At 39.8% G+C, this 22,296-nt stretch overlaps 1 protein-coding gene across 1 annotated transcript in view; it reads left to right on the plus strand.

Moving 5' to 3' along the window:
* The first annotated feature begins 414 nt into the window (after positions 1–414).
* Positions 415–22,296, plus strand: part of adcy9a (adenylate cyclase 9a) — a 42,177-nt gene continuing 20,295 nt past the window's right edge. The window contains exon 1 of the mRNA XM_077226757.1: positions 415–3,935. Within this exon, the coding sequence (XP_077082872.1) occupies positions 2,165–3,935 (1,771 nt within the window). The 5' untranslated portion in view covers positions 415–2,164. The remainder of the gene's footprint in view (positions 3,936–22,296) is intronic.

Here is a 22,296-nt window from a genome sequence, read left to right on the forward strand (position 1 = left end):
CTTATTGATTTTTTTGCAAACAAAAATAATGAATTGCTAAGGAAAAATAAAGTAGGCCTATATCATTTTTTTTGGCTAAACTATTATTATTTTTGTTTTTTTTTCAATAGTTTATTCTTTTGCAAATCGGTGTCATGGTTTTGACTCCATACTTTACTCAAACTAACTTATTTACCACAGTGACAATTATCAATTATTCACGGAACAGGTCATATTCAGGTTCAGTAGAAAGTGTCATGATTATACTCAACCTACCTGTTCTTTTTATGACATCACACGGGCTCCCTGCCCCTGCCCAGTGCCTAGAGAACTTCAGAATTTGAGTATGAAGAGTTCTCGTGCGTGCGCGCCGCCGTTAAAGAGCCCAGCGTGCGCGCCCCCCTGTAACTTGCCCCCCCTCTACCCTGTATTTCAACACTAGTTAAGTTGTCCACCCCACGGCACGCCCACAACCATCTTTTCCGAGTGTGCTCAGAACATGGTGGTGTTGCTAGTGAACGCAGCGCCCGGGTAAGCCTCAACCAGCGGTGTTCAACTCCTACCTGAAGCCGTTCGGCTCTCACGACACCAGCCGTTCCCTTCAACAGGCTCGTGCAGACAGACAGGGAGGAGAACCGAGAGCGAACGGAAGAGGACGCAACGCGACACAGCTGCGCTGCGCTCGTCTGGCATGAGCTTGTCTACGAAAAAAGCGGACTTGAACTGAGTTTTGGAGGAATGTTAAACAGAGAAAGTAGGGATTAAAGAGGCGCATCATGTTGGAGCATTGGCGTGGGATTTTAAGCAATGGAGTGTAAGATCTTATTCTTCCTCTGAACTCCACGAGTGTTGATCTTCCAGCCCGATCAAACGACTTGAGGCCTGGGGGGAGGAACAAAAAAACTTTAGTCTTCATTTTGAACACTATGCATTGAAACTATTTGAGATTACCTCCAAGTAACTGGTTAAAAGGGATTGCACACAAACGAGGATACACTTAACTTCAGCCCACTTTGACTTGTCAGAGTGCCTCGATGTCATCAGTATTTTCTTTTTCTTGGAAGTTGAAATCATAAGTGTTATTCGTCTTCTGGAGTTGGCAGATATGCACAGCCGCGTTGCACCCTAGCGCGAACGGCTGATGTCATTTGGAATTGTCACGACGTCTGCTGGAGCTTGGAAGCATTTTAATGCGCTTTGAAAGCTGGAATATTCACAGTTGACATCCGGAGTGTGTGTTCAGGAAAGAACGGGGCTCCTCCATGGGGATAGGCCGTCTTCTGACCCTCGACATGGGCAGAAGTGGGGCAGTAACGGGATATGCACCGAGATTTGACGGGAAAAGACGGGCAGCTTTAATGTCTTATCAGGCGTTCCCCTCCCACTCGGTTTACGGGATATATTGGACGATTCTTGCTTCTTCGTGATGTCAGAACAGAAGGGAGTACGTTGTTAGATGTTTTTGAATCAAAATTCTGTGATTTTTTTACACTAAAAAGGTAAAAGCGGTGCATTTAAAAAAAGTTTTCTCAGTGAAATTGGCGCCTTTTAACAGCTAATACTCTTTCGACAAATAGCAACCGTTAAGTTTTGAATTTGCTGACTTGTAAAGTTAACTGACATTTGACCGAAATCGAGTAAAAGAAATGTGTGAAATCTGACATTTGGAAATATGAAATATAAACTTGCATTACCTTTGCATGTCATTTGGAAATGGAAAGTAAATTCAAACATTGTCGAGCATTGGAGAGGGTGTTTGAGGGACAGTGTTGACTGGATTAAAAAACTAATTTAAACCCCGTTTCAGGACGCCACATGTGAACCAACCTCCTATTTTTAAGCCATACTTACTTGCTCTTTTTGTGTTGAATGCAAATTTAAAACGATGTGCTCAAAAAAGCACGTTGAGCTGATGACAGTGCGTCAGTCTCTCGGAGCAAAAGTGCACACATGCGCGTTCACGTGCCCCTGAGCCATAGAATATAATGGAACTCAAGTGCTGACGTAATCGGATAAGGAAGAGTCCAAGAAGGTCCATCTTCATAGTGAATGCACTTGGAATTTCGTTCTGGCTGGACTCTTTTTGAAAACAAAACAGTGTTTTTTTGTGTCAAATGCCACTTCATCTGTACTGTCAGCAGTAGGTGATATGTGATAATTAAAAGTCAATTGTTGTCTCATTGCCATGGCATTGCCAGAGCAGCACCAGCCGCTACACAAGACCGAAGTTAGGTGTGATAGTGAAGGGGGAGCTGTTACTGTGCAGATAACCGACAGCCGGGATCAACAGGTGGGTCCAGACCAAGAGGTTGACCCTGTCGACATGGGATCCCCCAAACCTTGCAAATACAGCATCTCCTCAAGCTGCAGCTCAGGGGAGTTGGGTGTTCCCAGGGCTATGAGGACGCGTCTAAGCAGCCCGAGGAGAGTCCCGCAGCTGTTCGAGAGGTCTGCCGCGCAGTGCTGGGACCCCAAGTTTGACTCCTCCATACTAGAGGAGGCATGCAGGGAACGTTGCTTCCCGCAGATGCAGAGAAGATTCCGCTTTATCCTGTTTTACCTTGCCACCGCTGCGCTGCTGTGGGGGATTTACTTTGGGATCAATAGCACCAGGTGTGACCCTACAAACTTCCTGGTCCCCACGGCAGGGTTTCTTGTGCTTTGCCTTCTCCTCCTCTGGTTTACTTTCTCAAAGCCGTATGCGCGATTCTACAACCATGCCTCCTTCCTCCTTACAGTGATCATGTTTGGCATCACCCTGGCGCCCCAGACGCAAACAGCTCTCTTTGCTCTATTTGATGACCAGAAAGCAGGCAATCAGTCACTACTACCTGCTTTTCAAAATGCTCCTTGTATATCACCAGTTGGGACATTTTCACTCTGTATGGAGGTGCTGCTTTTGCTATACAGTGTGTTGCATTTGCCCCTGTATGCGTCGGTGCTTCTAGGCCTGCTGTATTCTGTCCTCTATGAGGCTTTAGGTTGGCTGCACCTTGCTCAGTTGGATGGTAGTTATGTAGGTTCAGTAGTGGGAAGTTCAGACTGGCATAATCTAAGCTGGCTTGGCCCAGGTAAAGTTCTGCTGCACCTGTGCGCACACGTCATTGGCATCCACATATTCATCATGTCCGAAGTGCGCTCTCGGAGTACCTTTCTCAAGGTGGGCCAGGCGATCATGCACGGGAAGGATCTGGAGGTTGAGAAGGCGCTGAAGGAGCGGATGATCCATTCTGTGATGCCTCAGGTGGTGGCGGACGAGCTGATGAAACAGGGAGACGAGGAGAGCGAGAGCTCAGGGAAACGATACAGCGCAGGTACGTGCTCCGTCGGCACTGCCGCCGCCGCGACCTCGTCCAGCCCCAAAAACAATAAACGTAAGAAGAATTCTATTCCTCGTGGACAAATAATTTTCAGGCCCTTCAACATGAAGCAAATGGAGCCAGTCAGCATCCTCTTTGCTGACATTGTGGGATTCACCAAAATGAGTGCCAACAAGTCCGCCCATGCTCTGGTAGGACTGCTGAACGACCTCTTTGGCCGCTTCGACCGTCTTTGTGAGTTGACCCGCTGCGAGAAGATCAGCACTCTAGGAGATTGCTACTATTGTGTGGCGGGCTGTCCTGAGCCTCTCCCCGAACACGCATACTGCTGTGTGGAAATGGGGCTTGGGATGATCCAGGCCATCGAGCAGTTCTGCCAGGAGATGTCAGAGACCGTGGACATGCGTGTTGGCGTTCACACTGGCACCGTGCTCTGTGGCATCCTGGGAATGAAGCGCTTTAAGTTTGACGTCTGGTCCAATGACGTCTACCTGGCCAATCTTATGGAACAGCTGGGCGTGGCTGGAAAGGTGCACTTGTCGGAGGTCACAGCAAGTTTTCTGGATGACTGTTATGAGAGGGAGGATGGACGAGTGATGGAACGTGCCGGGCACAGTGTTGCTGATCAGCTGAAAGGTAAGACTCAAGAATAATTTTATCCAGAAGTTTTTATTTAATGCATATACTGGGGTGCAAAAGTCTAGTGAAAATACTTCGGATTTGCATTTTCTTTGAGTGTGAAGTTTAATTGAGAATGAACATGAATTTCAGAATGTCTTAGTATTTAGTTTGTCCCTGATTGCTTTAATGACAGCAGCACTACAGCTTCATGAGCTCCACAAGATTGTACAATACCTGATGATCGTGTCATCCAGTGTGATTTGAGAATGATCCTGTGAGCATCTTGTGCTTCAGGTCAAAACAAAAACATTTACTTAAATATCCCAAATATTTCTTTTTTGCAATGTCAGACTTTTGCACTCTAATCTATGTCACTTAAAGGAACACGCCACCGGTTTTTGAAATGGGGGTTATTCACCGTCTCCCCTACATTTAGATAGGTGGGCAAACGCATTTTCGTCTCAGTGCATGCATTGTCTTAGTCTGGCAGCGCCGACGCTAGCTTAGCTCAGTATAATTAATGGAATCCTTTGTTGCCGGATAGCATGCCATGAGTAAAAGTGATCCAAAAAAAACAAACTATTTATTTCTTGGGGCCTGCGTATTCACAACGAGTACAAATAGCAATGCTGATTAAGACTAGGCAATTTCCTAGGCAGATATTGACTTGGGACTATGCTGGGATGAAGCACAGGCAAAGCACTGCTACTTGGGCGCAGAGATATCACGCAGTTTAGGGATTTCAGGTGTTGCGTGATATCGTGCTTCGTTAATATCTTAAAATTAATATCTGTCCTAATTTTTTTTACATACTTGCAAGACAAAAAAGTAATAACATTTATTAAGTTAACAGTCTTTAAATTAATGGCCAAATGAAAATCACTGTGATATTCACAAGGGTTTAATTTAATACAAGCGCCAAAAAATGTCATTCAAGCTCAATTTCAAACCAGGCTTGATCAGAACTCAAAATGCATATTACCCTTACTATGGATCTGTTGACCAGGGCTGGATCACGGCCCCACAAGGCCCCTGAGCCATTTTTGGAGTCGTCCTCTGGCCGCCGCCACGGGACAATTTGGTAGGCTAACAATAGACTAACATTAACTTTTTATTTTTAAATAAATAAATAAATAACATAGTAGTCTGGGGTCCCAGTGGTCAGTGTGTGATCAGGGGCCAGAGGACTGCAAAAGTGAAACAGGCAGGAGGAAATAAACACATATAATTGGTTTCTAATTAGACTCCATGTGCTGCAGTGATAATTCACAGGTCTGTAGTTTGTTTCACAGTGTGGGAGCACAGCGGTGGAACGGATTATAGCCAAATTTCAAAAAATGGTGGCATGTTCCTTTAAGCACTTATTGGATGTTGTTAAGCTGTTTTATATTTGTGTTCCCTACTCTTTTATTGACCGCTGTTTCCCAGCTTTGCTTTGATGATGAAGATAGAGATGATCATCTTTTATCGTGCACCCTGTAGTCATGTCCTCTCAGGACTCTGTACAAAGGGCTGCAACTCTTCTCTAGTTTTATTGCACCCTCATTTAATCTCTTTAGTTACTTAACTGAAGTGAAACTGTGGAAAACGATTATTGTTTTAGACTTTTTCTGCAGTCTGTAGCTGTGTCCTCTCAGGACCCTGTATAAAGAGCTCCAATCACAGCCCAAGATTAACTCACCTATTGCCAGATGCTAAAAAAAGCAGCATTTGGAGCTTAATTAAAACCAGTTGGCTGGTAATAATTAATTATAATATTAAATTGTAAGAAGGAAAATATATTTTATTTATTTATAATAAAGTGCTTTTTATAAAAATGTAAACACAATTAAAATTACAGTTGGTAATATTCCTTCTTTTGTTTTTCATTAACTCTTCACAGCCAGGTGTGGCAAAAAGCTAATCTTGGCTGCAGATATTTTTCACTTTTACTGCGCCCTCATATAATCTCTTTTGTATCTTAAATGTAGACTCGCTGTCAAGGCTCGTTGTTCATCTGTAGCTCTATTGTATCGCTGTTGTAGCTCTTTTCATTGTGGCCTCCCTTTGTAACAGTCATGGTTGCATTCACGGTTCTGCTTTCTCAATAACATCAATGTCTGTATGAATGCCTGCATCCAGCAGAGCTGTTGATTTAAAGTCGTACTGACAAATACAAGTAGAGGTCTCTATTTTTTTCTCTCGGCCTCTCTCCCTACCCGTGTCCTTAATCTGAACCCTGATTTTGTTTCCTAACTGAACCTTTCGGGATCTCCTCCTTTATCAGCTACACCCCTTCAGACATCCTCTTGTCATATACTGAATCATGACAGTTTACACACTCTGTAAACCCAATCTTTATGGTTTAGCAAATCGCTCCTGTATTTCACCAGCATCTTTAGATTCGCTCCGTGTTGATGACAAGGTCCGTTGCGCATTGGTAATTGGGGGTTCGGGTTCCTAAAAGTCATTGAACAATTAGCACACTTGTTGAATTCATCTCAAGCTCAAAGTAGACTGGAAAGTTCTGTTCTCCCTCTGTAAGGAGGAAGTGAAGCCGACGTTTGTGGACCGGGTGGTCTCGCAAATGGCCCTCTGCCTTGGTGCCAGTCATGTCACCCCATTTGACCGTCTGATTCCAGGTGCGAACAATGTCGCACGCTAGTAACCCTCCGTGTGAGGGATGCGTCACTGTCTGTATCGCCGCGAGCGTTTCTGTTTCCCTGGACGTTACCTGGCTGCGGTCTCACCCTGCTGTACACCTTGTGTGTTCTGCTTTCAGACCGACTGGACACAAGCTGTAAAACTATATTTATAATGGTTCATTCTGGGGTTAAGATGGCCATTATACCAATAATAGTTACAATTAAATGAATAATTACCAATATTATTATTTTTATTACTAATGTACTTTCAAGCTTGTCAAATGTCAGCGCAAACGAATAGCTTTGTCGTTTTGTTTGCTGCAAAACGCTATTATTATTAAAAAATGTATATATTACTGACCCCAAACTTTTGAACTGTAGTGTATGTTTGGATTTGTGTGCATGTTTGACAGGTGTGTGTGCAGGTCTGTACTTTCATATTTGCATGTGCTCAATTTGGCTATAATCCGTTCCACCGCTGTGCTCCCACACTGTGAAACAAACTACAGACCTGTGAATTATCACTGCAGCACATGGAGTCTAATTAGAAACCAATTATATGTGTTTTTTTCCTCCTGCCTGTTTCACTTTTGCAGTCCTCTGGCCCCTGATCACACACTGACCACTGGGACCCCAGACTACTATCTTATTTATTAAAAAATAAAAAGTTAATGTTAGTCTATTGTTAGCCTACCAAATTGTCCCGTGACGGCGGCCAGAGGACGACTCCAAAAATGGCTCAGGGGCCTTGTGGGGCCATGATCCAGCCCTGGTCAACAGATCCATAGTAAGGCTAATATGCATTTTGAGTTCTGATCAAGCCTGGTTTGAAATTGAGCTTAAATGACATTTTTTGGCGCTTGCATTAAAGGTTGTATCAGTGATTTCAGGCCCAAAAATAAATGTCTAATCTTTCCTAACGATCCGCTAGCTGCCCGCCCCATAAGCATGCCGTCCAAAAACCGCGTCTCTGTAGGTAGTCTAGGCTCTGAGATCTGCACACAAAAACAAATGGGTACAACCACCACTCAAAACCAAAATAAAGTGTTCCAACCAATCACTGACAGGGGCGGGTGTTGTGAGGTTTTGCGCTCGTGCACGGCTGGACGCGAAATCGGATAAATCTCATTATTATGGGGCGGGCAGCTAGCGGATCGTTAGGAAAGATTAGACCTTTATTTTTGGGCCAGAAATCACTGATACAACCTTTAAATTAAACCTTGTGAATATCACAGTGATTTTCATTTGGACATTAATTTAAAGACTGTTAACTTAATAAATGTTATAACTTTGTTGTCTTGCAAGTATGCAAAAATTAGGACCGATATTAATTTTAGTTTTAAGATATTAACCCTGGTAAAACCTGTCGTATAAAATAATAGTCAGAAAACTTTTTTTATTGAACAAAATCAAAAAAGTTTGCATTTTTTTTGTGTCAGTCTTTTAGTGAGGTTATATGGCGCTCATAATCAAGGAGGAAAAAATAACTTGATTTATTTAAAAGCTCAAGCTGAGCAAAAACATGCGATTTGAGGCAGTTGTTGATATTTATACGACCAAAAAGTACGATGAAATTCTGATAGCTTGTAACAAATCATGAGATCTTTATTACAGTATAGTAGACTACTTACCTTAAATGCATATAAATATCAGTTGTCACACTCTATATCTCCCAATAATTTTATTAGTAAGGTTATAGTTCAATGCTTTTATGATCAAAGCTCCGTAGTTTTTATTGTGGGGGCAAAACATAATGCAGTGCAATACAATGATGATTGAGAGATCAACATATAAACATTTTTTCAAAAGCTTGATGTATCATATATGATACATTTTAACATGTTTTATATAAAAACATGTTAAAATGTATCAAATATGATACATTAGGCTGTATCAAATATGATACATGATCAGGACGTTTTTACAATTATATTAAAATGCCTTTTACATGCTAAAAAGTATAAACTATCAAACAGACGACAAAGTATGTTGTAGGTTATGTTCAACAGGTTTTTATCATTTAATCATTTAGAGGCCATGGAAATTTGCGTATAAAATATGATACAGTTGGCTTTATAGGGTTTATATATTAAACTTTGTAGTGAAACTGGTCTCAGACTCTGTAAAATTGATTAATTTCATGCGAGTCAGTTTCCATTACAACAGCTCAATTCAAAAATCTGATTTAGCAATATTTATGTAACTAAGCGTTGCTGTTTAAATATTGGTGCATTTAGTGTTCCTTTAGTAGCCTGTGTCTAGATAATTTACAGTATTTTACCTGGTTCCTCTGATTAAAAAAGAATCTAAATAAACTAATTAAATTACCGTTTAAAATATTAAAATAGACGCACATCTTGAAATGCCAATATTGGATTTTGTGTATATTTTTGTAAAGCTGTGTGAGCCAGCCATAGACCCAAAGCAAGTTGTTTAGTTGGAGCAGATTGGAGTGTGTTCTTGCAGATAAGGAGCCCAACCCTGTTCACACGCATGGACACACTCGTGCCAGGAGATATAGACGAGCTCTTTATTTGGGAAAGAAATTCCCTTCCTCCATATGTCGTATAGACATGCGTAAACAGTCATATTTTTGTGTCATATACATATACTCTCAGTATATACATGAAGGGCACAGAGCTTGAGCAGGAGTCTGTCCATTGAACACACATGGAGCGTCTATGTGGTCTATCCTCATTCCTCTCTTTCTGGTATCGTTCTCTCACTCCAAGGTCACGAGTCTGGTCAAGCTGGACAGGTTTGTCCAGTCTGTCGAGGAACTTCAGCCACAAGGCGAGTGCATGCGGGTACAAATACACACAGCTGTGAGGCTTTTTCTGTCTTTAGACATCCATTATCTTGGTTTTGATTTAGGCTATGTGATGTATAATACATTTTTTGAGGTGAATTGGAAGTCACTGAAGAAGCTAGCAAGTAAATTGCTGGTTCATCTATCCTAAAATGAGTTTGTTCTATATATAGGAAATGTTTGGAATGGAAAACTAGTAGGGATGCAACGATACCGCTTTTTCAAAACCGATCCGATCCGATACCAAAATTCTGAGTATCGGCCGATACCGATACCAATCCGATACCAGCGCAGTTTTTTTTTTTTTAAATCAAGTAGAATTTCTATAACTCTGTGTGTTGAACTGATAATCACTCTTTTGTGTGTTAAACACAATCTACTTAATACAGACAACTTCATTATAAAGAAAAACAACAAATCCAAAAAATATATGATCATAATATATGTCAAAAATGCTATTATAAACTAGATTAGTGGATAGTTCAGCAGTAAAATCTAGTCTAGAAATATCACGAGTGCACAATAATTGTATAAAATCTGAACATTTAGTGAAAAAAAAAACATTTAGTGGGGAACAAATAAGAGACAATAAGTGTAACACTAAATCTTGTAAAACGTTACACATTGCTCTTTATATTGTTGTAAAATACATTCATGAAAAACAAGATAACAAAAATCAAAAAGATAATTTTTTATAGTAGCCTAGGCTATGTAATTTGAGACATGTTTTAAATGTATAGCACAGCTGTTTAATGAGGCAGCAACATATGATATATAGGACAGAACAAGAAAGGCTATTAATAATCCTTCATTGCGCAAAAGGCTCCAATTCAGTGCGGCACAAAGCGCTTATGCACATCCCAAGCGCAGAATGATGCGCTTGAAGCAACACGGAGTCACAGCGCGCAGCACGTCGAGTCCGCATTGAAAAGTTCAAAGCACAAAGGAAATACATATTGATGCGTAGTATATTACACAGTATCTATCTCCATGCAATAGTTTATTGAGCCTTTTCTTTTAACAGTTTTAAATATCAGTTACTGTGCGCGTGAAGAACAATTATAGTGCTCTGACTCCAGTGTTGTGATCTAACAGACACACGGTAGAAAGTAACATGATTTAGTTACAGCAATAAAGTCCAGCAATATAAAGTTGTTTTATGCGAAACCATAGACCTTTATCTACAGATCAAGTATAATAATATTAACATTGAATCATCTTGGAGAGAGTTTCATCATGTTGACTGTCGTACCCGAACGTGACGCGCCGTTTGATGCTGAATGGAGAATGACTGACAGCCGCAGCAGAGGGAAAAAGTTTACGTGATCTCGAATTTAATGACTTAAATATTAATTTATATCTCACATTATACTATATAATGGCTTCAGAACACTTATAAGATAGTGCACGAAAACTTTATGGTGCTTTATAATGTTTTTGTGCCTTTTGTGGGGCAAATATTTGTGCCTTTTGTGGGTTAACTATAACACAGAATAGTAGACGCACAATATCGGATTTGGATCGGCCTCGTCTGACCGATACCCGATCCGGCAAAAATGGCAGTATCGGAGCCGATACCGATGCTGAGTATCGGATCGGTGCATCCCTAAAAACTAGCTTGCTTTTACTGCACACCATTTTTTTAAAGCATATTTTTTTGGGCTTTTTCGCCTAATTGGACAGGCTGGGAACCGTGGGAGAAGAGAAAAGGCACGGCTCCAACTTTAAATTCATGATCTCATTACGTTGCATGTTTAATTCGGCGAATGGATTCCAAATGTGATGTCTGTGACTGTAAACTTTTTATTTTTTATTCTGTATTAGTCAAGCTTGGCGTTATGGCCCAAAAAATGACCACAATAAAAATGTTCATATCTATCGATAATTATTGCGATAAATGTCATATCTTTATTCATTCAAGTTTAAAGGCAGATTTTTTCTCCTGAGGGAAGGTTGTAGAAACCAGACTGTTAATTGTAGTTTTAAACTACTCTTATTATCAGAACATGACAAACACTTGCCAAACAGGTGAGCATCTCACAAATCTGATTTCTTTACACGTTTTCTAGTCTTTTTTCCTTACATATCTTAATAGAAAAATGTATTTCTTAGTTTCTGCATGTTCTAACGGGTGATATTGTTTCAAATCATGCTGCCTGACTTTGATGTGCATCTTCAGCACAGTTTGCAGTGCAATATTAATATTACATGTTTTGTCTCTTAGAAATGTACATTTGACAATAACTTGATTTGACAGTGTGAATGATTTGTTCATTAACAAAAATTGTAACAACCTAAATAGGGTAAAATGTACATATTTGGACTGTTTAAGACACTACTTTTATTAAAATGAAGCATTGTTCATCTGTAGCATCATACATTAGATCATGATAACCAGGTACGAAAAGCACCTCACTATCATGGTCAAATGTTGCTATATAGTTTCTATGGTATTTGTATGAAAAACAGTAGCCTAAATACATTTAGTATTAAATACACATGCGGCAGCTTAATAAAAAAATATTTTAATTGTTATATTACTATACTTTTAAAACGTATTAATGAATAATATAATAAAATCCCAACCTTTCTGCCACAATACCATGGTGCAGTTAGTTACTACTGTAAATCCAAGCCTTCTGACTGTATCGTTGCGCACAGTGTTTTTCCTGTTTATCAGCGCTGATTCATCAGGTTTAAACTAGTCCAGAACAGACTGTAACTAGACAAGCAAATTATTCTTTAGGCTTCGCGTGCACATCTAAATGATCAAATGCACACAAAAATGTCAAAATGAGAGTATTGGAGAAGTATACACTTGGAGAGTATTCACCTAAAACAGTTTGTCCAAAATGGGCGTAAATATTTTTATCATGTTTTCAGATTCCTCTCTGCCTTGAGCTGCAAGCTCTTGACTACGATTTAGAGTAAGAGTCTTGCCAGGTGATGTCATGACCTGTTCCTGACTAATCTAAAAAATCTTCCTCTTTTTTTTGGAGAAACATGCCGCTGCATGTTCCCTAACTCATGCTCGGAAACTGTTGGCAAAACCTCCAGAGGTTTTCGTTTTTTCCTTTCATTTTCTCTCTTTCTCTTAATACTCAGCTTTTACATCACCACACCACTGTTTGTGTGTGTTGACACAGCTGGTTGGTTTTGTGTGTTTGCCAGGCTTCGGCCTTGGCGTTGCTTGTGAACAGGTCAGGGAATTACTTTGATAAGACACCTTCCTGTAGCCAGAGGTCAGAGTCATGTTGTGTGTGTGTGCGTGTGAAAGTGTGCATTACAGAGCATGCGCTTTGAGACGTTTTTTATGCTTATGTTAGAGTTTTTTTTTTTTTTATGGATAAAAATATGTAAATACCTATATGTATGTGTGTTTTTTTGTAATGTGTGCATTACACTTTTTCTACTACAAAAGATTGACTCAGACCACGGGCTCAATCCACACACAATGCACTGTGACCTTCAAGTTGCATGTTTGCACGGCAACACACCTGCCCACATACACACTGTCGCTTCAGATCTGGAATGTCAGATTCCCAGTGGTGACATGAAGCTGTGTGTGTGTGTAGATTTTTAAAAGCAATGATTCAGTTGGTGTTTCTGGGCAATATTTTTTCTTCTTTTATTTAATGTTAAGTTTAAGTCCCCCTCTGGTGAAAATCAAGTTTTTAATGTTGTTTATTATGTCCAAGTGGTGTTTTTAATATGCTTTAAGACAAACCTTGTGCAAATTCATAAGTCAACTCCATTGCTGTGCTGTCCATTTTGTCCTCAAAACTGCAGTTAACAAAAATGCGGTTTGAAATCGCTGGTGTCTCTGAGGTCACAAACTATAATCTTGTAACCAATCATATCAACAACGTGTGATTATCAAGCTGATCTCTGAGCTGGTGCGAGTGAGTGGAGGCGGGGCTAATTTGCATATTCATAGAACCGCATATACTAAATGAGGCAAGAGTGTAGTGTTACATTCAAGCTATTTTAAGGCATGAAGAATTTTTTTCAAGGAAAAAAACAAGTAATGTCATTTTGGTGATCAAAGAGGAGTTTTAGGGATACAATACGCTTATTTCACGCAGCCGTTATTTTGAAATCGAAAGCGAGGCTCCGGTGGGAAGAAAACCGGAAGTGTCGCCTTTAATCATAGGAGAGTCGCGAATGCGATGGCGTATTGTTGTGTTTAATGTAGAAATTAGTTATTCTAAAAATGTACATACATTTCTTTCATACTTTAGACTATATACAGTGAAATTCATTTATAAATAAAACATTTTTTCAGAAAGTTAAAAAAAGCAGCAGGAACGAACTATATACATATTGGATCTTAACATCCAATAGTGTAAATCGCAGCAGCAGCTTCAGGTTGGTAGTCCAAGGCATTGTTGTTTATCTTTACTTCCGGGGTTCTTCCCACCGGAGCCTCGCTTTCGATTTCAAAATAACGGCTGCGTGAAATAAGCGTATTATTGACCACAGGGGGACTTTAAAATGTGGATGATTCAATATCGACTCAAAAGACACATAGACATTTTTTTTCCGTATTTATTTCTGCAAACATTGGACATATCTAATAGATGTTAATCGTATTTCTAGTCTTCTCCACTAGATGTTATCCTCTTATTTACCTGACGCGATGTTACAGCGGGGACCCTTTTATTCATTCAGTGCTTAACATGCCAGATGCAGGTGTGCCTTTCAGCGGGAAAGACGTTCTAGACAGTTCCTGCATCAGGCCAGTGCTGCATGTTCACGAAAGTTTATCATTTTTATGTGTTTACAAGACTTGCCAATTTAAGCATTCAAGCGCACGAAGACTCAAAAGAGAAATGTTGTGTGCACACGCATCGAAGCACACACAGAAAGCTGCAAGTCTCAGACAGCGTGCAAATAATAAAGTTAATTCTCTAAAAACTAAAATGGAATTTTAGAAGAAAAAAAAGTATTTTATAGGGCCCAAAACATGCATTTAAATTTTTTTTAATTCTTTTTTTTACGTAAATTATTGTTAAATTGCTTTTTGATTACTAAAAAATAATTTAACCATTTTAAATGTGGGTCCAAAAAAATTTAAACGGAAAAAAATTAATTGATTTCATGTTTATTTTCTTGCCTCTCTTATATTCTTTTATTAAATTTAGTTGATTTGTTACTTTTTTTAAAGTTTTTATTTGCATGTAGTCCAGATTTTGTGTGAATTTTTGGGATTCTGCTAAATGAACCTACTTGGGCTAGATATTGGTATTTCATGATTTAAGTATTAAATCATCTATGAAGTATAATCTTCATGAAGTATTATTATAGGTACATGTACATTTTTGTCAAGGTCAAAAAAGTCTCAACTAATGCTGTAATATTATGCTGTTTAGTTGAGTTTTATTCACACATCAACTGAAAACAGCATAGACTCTGGCCGTTTACACGACAGTGTTTTTAACTAAAATGGATAACTTTTTATGTGTTTTGGTCATTCATTTACACGACAACAGCGTTTTGGGGGCCTAAAAAAGGCAAACTATTAAAAATAGATTTTAAAGTGCATGTTTTTGAAAATACCATTATTGTCTCTGTGTAAACAACAAAAACGCAAATTTGTTCATATTGCAAGGGGCGCCGTTATAAGATATATATGAAAGAATATGAGGTTGGGCCCCGCCCGCACCCATTCCATCAATAAAATCGATCTCTGGGGGCCCCAAAAGTGTGGGTGGCCCTTAGAATCGTCCTAACTTTTCCCCCCTTAGCGGCGTCCCTGCATATTACATTACAAGCATATAGACTGAACATATTTATTTAATTTTTTTTACAAAGTGACATCGCCATCTACTGGCCTGGCATGAATAATACAGCTTTTTTTGGTTGCTTTTGTAGATCTGACAACGTTGTCGTCTGTATGCGTTTTTTGCATACAAAGGAAAACTTCCGTTTTTAGTACATCGCTGTTGAGTAGACTTGCCTTAATAGATTGCTCTTGCAATTTCGAATCTATATCGGTACATTCAAATTAAAACCAGGGGATCAATATGTCCAACCCAGTCCTAGGATATACAAATGTAAATAAAACGTGTTAAACGAAGAGAAGAGTACTGAACTCTTATTGGCATCTCGAAGCGTATTCAAATTCGCTGAAATATTTAATCAGCGAACATACAAGGGGTGAGAGATGTGTAGAAGTTTGTGAATCATAGGTGTTGCAGTTCCAGCTCTAGTCTTCAGGGTGTCTTCTTGGGGTATTTATCAGTGTGAGAGTGAAAATGAGACACAGGAAGAATGCTCAATCATGCCATCAGATTATAATGTGCTCTTGGGACAGGATATGGTTTGATGCATCAATGAGTCAGCAATCCGTTATACCATTGTGTGCTTGTCCGAGGGAGAGAAACTAAGAGAAAAGTATGCATTTTATCCATCTCGGTCACTGTTTGACTGAGGGACATTGCTGTGTGTCCATGTGTGTCAGTATGACGCAGCTCACTCACTCTGTGCGTCATCCTGTGTGCTCAAGACCAGAGAGAAATCGAGAGCGTGATGGAGAAGAGAGAGAGAGACTCCCTTTGCATTCCCTGGCCTCATTTAAGTGTTGTAAGCAACAACAGAGTTTGGAATGGAGGGAGAGAGTAGGAGATGGCTACAAACATTTGACCCCGTGCAAATTTTATACCTACAAAAGAAAAAAAAAAGTCATTTATTATTGGTTCATAGATTATATGATGCAAAAGACAGATGTTTCTATATCATTTTCTGTGCGGTCTGACCGGAGTGTCAGACACAACATATGCAGTGTTGTCAGTCAGTGCGAGTAACGATTTGAGATCTTTTTTGTGGTTTATTGCATTTTACATCATGCACGTCTCATTTATGCATGTTCTTTTCTATAAAAAAACGGAATTTTCCCAAATATGCTTTAAAGAAAGTCAGGTACATTATCTGCAAACAACAGACGCGAGTGCTCTGCTGCCGAAGAGAATGCATAGGTTTTTATTTATTAATATATTATAAAGTACTTTATTTACAGTTATAGAATACATTAATACGTGTAAGGCTGTGCTATTTAATCGAAATTGATTTTGAATTTTGATTTTGGCTTCCAACTATTATGAGAACAAGATAATCGAGGCAAAATGATTATAGTGCCGTTGTCGCATTCCTCCCATCCTTTTACTTCACAGTGGCATGCTTTCTTTCCTCCCTAAGCCAAACTTAACATTCGAATCAGCTGAAGAAGTGTGTTGTAAAATGCAGTCTACTTTTGCTAAACTGCAGCAGATGCTTAGTATTAAACAGGGTGCCACTTTATTTTATGGTGATGTAGTTACATGTGACTACATGTGCTTACTATTCATAGATGCCATCTATGTCATTACCAAATAGGACGCCGCCATATTGACGACCGATCTCGCCCGGTATGGCCGCCCAAACTGCCCATTTGAATGAGAGAGAGAGACAGAGATACATGGATAACATTTTAATTTTAGACTCCGATCCTTATTTGTTACCCCCAGTTTTCTTTTGTCCATTATTATCTGCCCCAGACTTGCCCCAATTTGCCTTCCATGATCTTGTACATAACCCCTCCCCATACAGTGGGGATCGCTTGAAGGCTTTCAAGAGTACAGACGCGTATCAATATGCTGTTGCTGGATGGGTAACAAACGTAAAAGTGCGGCACCTGGCCACCAAGGATTTATATTTAATCATGGGGAATGTAGGTATTATATAAAAAAAAAATTAAAATGTGTGATTTTGGTGGTAGTTTGCTCTGACTAGGTAGCGAGCGAGTCGTTAGCTAGCTAAGTGGCTAACAGCTGGTAGCTTGCCAGCTGTTAGCCACGGCTCACGGCTAGCTGTCATTAATCTGGATTAGGCCTGTCGCGATAGTCAATAAATCAATTAATCGCACAATAAAAAAATGAGCTCTAATTTTTCCGGCTGCAATAATTTCCATTTGCATGCTTGTTTATTTTCCTCGTCTCTCTCTCTCTGACATAACCAACATATTTTACGTAAATACTCTCCAAAACAGACATTTAAACATAATGTTGTGTGTATTGTCCATTCAGACATGAAACCGAACTCAATTCATTACACGCGCGCTGTATAGGGGTCTATGGCTCCACGCTTCGGGTCCGGGGGGGTGCGCACAGAAAGATGAGACATGATACAATATGAGAGAGACGTGGTCTTTTCTGTAATCTATCCTTTTCTTTTGGTATAGAATAAAATACCAGTTTGGGGTACCTCTTTCGGCTGTTGTTGCAGCCAACTGCACAACATATTGCAGGCATTACTGAGACCGTCCGTCATAAAGATGGCGGCGCAAAGCTACAGATACGTCATGTGAGTCGAACAAATAGTAATAACAGTCAATTATGCATAATTACAAGTAAATGACCCCTTACCGTAACTAAGTACATTTAGTTAATTAATATTACTCAGTACTTTCTAGAGTAAGTACAATGTTACTACATCACCTTAAATAAAGTGTAACCTTAAACAAACTTTAAACTGTGAGACTGAGCAGAACGCACATAAGCAAAGTATATTGCAGGCTTCGTATACGTGCCTAAACGGTCAAATAGCCTACACACAAAAATATAAAAATGTTATTTTGGAAAGTGTCCCGTAAACACCGTCTGTTATGTCTTAAGTGAATGTAAACAGGAAAGAGAAAATGTGTGTAACAGTTTATCGGATCTGTGCGGCTCTTAAAGTGACTGTGTCATTAATGTTAATCAACAAAAGACAAGGATAAAATTACTCGCTGCTCTTGAGTGAGTAACTTTTGTGCTTTTAATAAAGATTACGGAGCCGGACATGGTGATGGAAAAAAATATGAGATGGGAGGAAATATTTCAATGCATTTCCTCCCATCTCATATTTTTTCTTCACCGCGGCTTCGTAGATTAGTCTATATTTAATGTATACAGTGAAGACTATGCTGTTATTTTACATGTCATTTATTCAATTTCTGTTGTAGGCTATTATTTTTAGTTTTTATTAGAAAACCACTGTTTAGTACATCTTTCTGAAAAACTTAACACACTCTTTATTTCATTTGTATTTTTGTTCTGTTGTATTTATTTGTCGGTTTTGGTTGTAAATAGTAAGTAAAATAGATTAGTATTCCACCGCTTCAATAAAAATAATTTCTTTATCACAGAATTTACATACCTGTTTTATTTGTAATTAATCACACTAAATTAATGCTTAAAATTCACTGTCCTAGATTTAGTTTTAAATTATACTTTTTTTTCCCTGCCCATTTATTACTGTTTTCTGTACTTGTTCAGTTTTGTCTTTTGTCATTTCTTTAGTAATACAAAACAGTTTTTCTCATTCACACAAAGCTTTAAATTGAATTGAGAAGAGAGCAAGTCGCGGGGTGGGAGTTGTGCATATCCTTGGGCTCATCACTGTATCCTAATATGGTGTCATCAGAAACCACACAGGACACACTCTTTTCCCCTCTGTCCTCTTCTACTCTTCTCTTCATTCCCCGCCCATCTCTGAGAAAGCAAGAGAAATGGAAACAAAATTATCAGCAGAACAGCAAGAACACAGTTCACGGAAGACACGCATGTGAAAAGAGAGCTGGAGACAAAGTAAGAAAGAAGAAAGAACGAGGGTATTGGACGAGTGGAAAAGACTGAGACACATTCATAAAGAGAAAACCAAAGATGAGCAAACAGGAAGCGGCATGAAAACATCTGGCCTAGAGCCGACAAACATCTTTCCATTCAGCTCAAAATGTGACGTGACCAGGTCTTGCAAGATGAACCTCAACTAATTGTACTAGTCTGTTTGATTTTATCTCTTTATCACCTCTTTGCATTGTTTTTTTCATCTTTGCTACCCTTCCCTCTGTTTTTGTCTGCACTACAAAGGTTTCCAGAGCAAATGGAAAGTTGTGGTTAGCCAGGAGAGGAAGAGAGAGAGTGAGTGGGAGTAAGTTACCACCATCTTTCAGAGGAAGAGACACTTTGAGACCTAGGGACAGGTTGTCCTTGTATCATGTGACCCAGCAGGGCAAAGACCACAGTTGCTTGGGTCAAAGGTCATGTGACAGGAAGTGAATGCAGGGCAAGCTTGCTGCGATCTGTTAACAGTACAGATCTCACTACTAAGAAGCTCTGAGGTATTGTAGGAAAACCGCACAATAATCTGTGACATTTCAAAGGGTGCTTTATTGGGCAAACTATTGCTTCTACTTAAAGCTTAGGGATTGGAGCAAATCCATGACCCCTAACATATTTTTGGGCAATCGTGCCCTCCTTGCATGGAGGATCCTCAGTCAAAACTAGGTACCAAAATATCCTAGAGACTGAACTGATTAGGCAATTGTATTACTTTGACCTGGTAAGTTACATTTTCTGGAGGGTTCCTGTTCTTCATTCAATGCAGAAGTGAAGGAATGAAGGGAGTAATATGAAGGCACTGATTCTGGAGACTTTGGATGCTCATGAGGAATGTCACAGTCAGTCCATGTGAAGAGGCAGTCTCTCAATCTCTCTTTCACCTGACCCACCGTGGGCATCCTGTCCTGGACTAGGGTAGGCTCAAGACTAGGCTTATCTTTGGTTTGCTTTACACAGAAAAACACGCCAAAAATAGAGTGTAATGGTGAAACAGTGATTGAATCAGCTTAGAAGTCAGAAAAGTGCACTTGGAGTGAAACATGAAACTGATGTATTTAAGATTTTTTTTCAGAGTTAAAAGCTGTTATATTCTACTTAAAAAAAAAAAAAAAAAGTTAGCATCTTCCCCTGAAGTCCACTTAGATGATTAAAACATCTAAAACATTGTAATTTATATTTACATGTCCATGTTTTTGATCCTTTTAACAGTTATTAAATCAGTGCTTCCTAACTTGTTCCTGGACGCTCCCAAAACGGAGCATTGCTTTGGATGCCTCCAAAATCAAATACAGCTGACTCAACCATTACTTCATTAGTAGAGGCTCCTAGACCGGGAATTGACATGTCAGATTAGGGTGACATTAGGGTTGGGTATTGTTTACATATTTACCGGTACCTGAGATTCGCTGCCGGCCGGAACCCAATGGTACCCAAAGTCATTTGTAGACGTGTTATTAGCCGCGTTTCCACTGCCGGGCCAGGGCTGAGCCGTGCTACTGCGTGCCAGGGCCAGTTGCGTTTCCACTGTCACTTCCGGGGCTTGATCGGGGCTTACTCAGGGCCAACGGCCAGGATTTCTGGCCCGTCGAATACCTTGGGCCAAAGCGGGCCAGCTCGGGCTAGAGGCGTGGGCAAGGTAAAAGGCGGAGTTTATCGGTGTTAGGGAAAGTAATGGTCTGCGACAAAGCCGGCAAGATGCACATTTCACTTTTTTATATCGCGCAAAATAATCGCTGCTCGAAATGGAGAATCACCTGTACTGGTCTGTCGAAGATACCAAAGCTCTTCTGAGCATTTGGGCAGAAGAAAGTGTACAACGTCAATTTGACGGCGTGTGAAGAAACGAGGACGTTATAAAATACATCGTTGCTGAATTTTCTAATCTAAGCATTCAGCGAGCAACACTTCAAGTTCGGAAAAAAATAAAAAAGTTGCGGGCGCAGTATTGTACAAGGCGATTAAAACGCACAATGGACAAAGCGGAGCTCAGAGATGAAACTTTCCACGACTTGATGGACGGTGTGCTGGGTCACCGTCCCTCTGTTAGCTGCGACTCGCGAGACAAGTCGGACACTATTGCAGCCACAGCCGGTGAGTTAATGCACATGCTATCTGCCTAACTTAAAAAGTAAATAAATTCATAAGACCCTCTGAAATGGGTTGGGTTATATGACATTTGATCCAGAAAGGCGTGTTAGGGGCGGGGTTTAGGGCAGTGTTGCGGGGCTACTGGCCCAGCAGTGGAAACGCAAACACGGTGCTTAAGGCCTGAGGCCACTGGCTCGGCTCGGCTCGCTGTTAGCCCTGGCCCGTCCCTTGCCCGACAGTGGAAACGCGGCTATTGACATTACGCTAGAGCTGCCTTGGTCGCTGTCTGCCGTTCTCTGTAATATTAATAAAAAACATTTTAGTAATAACAAAAATAATAATAATTTCAATAAAATGTTTTGTTTTCCACAAATTCTGGGTTGTGAATTTTCTAGTAATCAAATGAAGGCATAAAACATTAATTTAATTGATCTTTTAAATGAAATTAAACTTTTTTTTTTGTCAAACATGCGCCACATCTGAGCTTTATACTGTTAAAATTACAAAATAGAGGGAAAACATTTTTGATAATTTATTATTATTATTAGTGTTAGTATTATTATTAAATTGAGACATCTAAATTCCACTGTACAGCAGTAATATATTATCAAGTTAAGCCGAACTTTTTTCACAGGTTGTGGTGAAGATCTTTGAGTTTCCGTGTGTTAATGATATGACGATAGTTTTTCTTAAATGAAACTGCTGAATGCTGATGAAGTTCAGTGGCTCTCAGAGCGGCTCTGTTCTCATATAGTGAGACTGCAGAGGCTGAAAAACACTCCGAGCGTCACTCGTGCTTCAGTGTGTGTGTGTGTGTGTGTGTGTGGTAAATGAATTTTTTACAAGGACAACATCTACGCCTTCAAGCTTCTCACTGCTGCTTCAGTCCCAATCATAGTTATTAATGTCTTGCGTTGATGCATGTGCTGATGCTAAGATGATCACCAGTAAACTGAAGCGCTTTACTGCCATTTTAATTAAATGAGACAAGTCACATCCTATATGAGATAAATCAGATATACACAAAATAAACAATATTACAATTTACAATTGCACACAGTAAAAGGCTGTGAATGCACAAGCAAACTTGACTGCTAGTCATGTAGGGGTGGATGCGCGCTTCGCGTAACAACACGTTAAAATGGGCGCACAAAGAATTCGCAACATTCTTCTACAGCGGTGTTCTCATTTCAATTTTATGTAGCTTATATGACGGA

Source organism: Siphateles boraxobius, unplaced genomic scaffold, assembly GCF_051911475.1.
Source record: "Siphateles boraxobius isolate OS27281-9 unplaced genomic scaffold, OSU_SipBor_1 13, whole genome shotgun sequence".
Classification (NCBI taxonomy): Eukaryota; Metazoa; Chordata; class Actinopteri; order Cypriniformes; family Leuciscidae; genus Siphateles; species Siphateles boraxobius.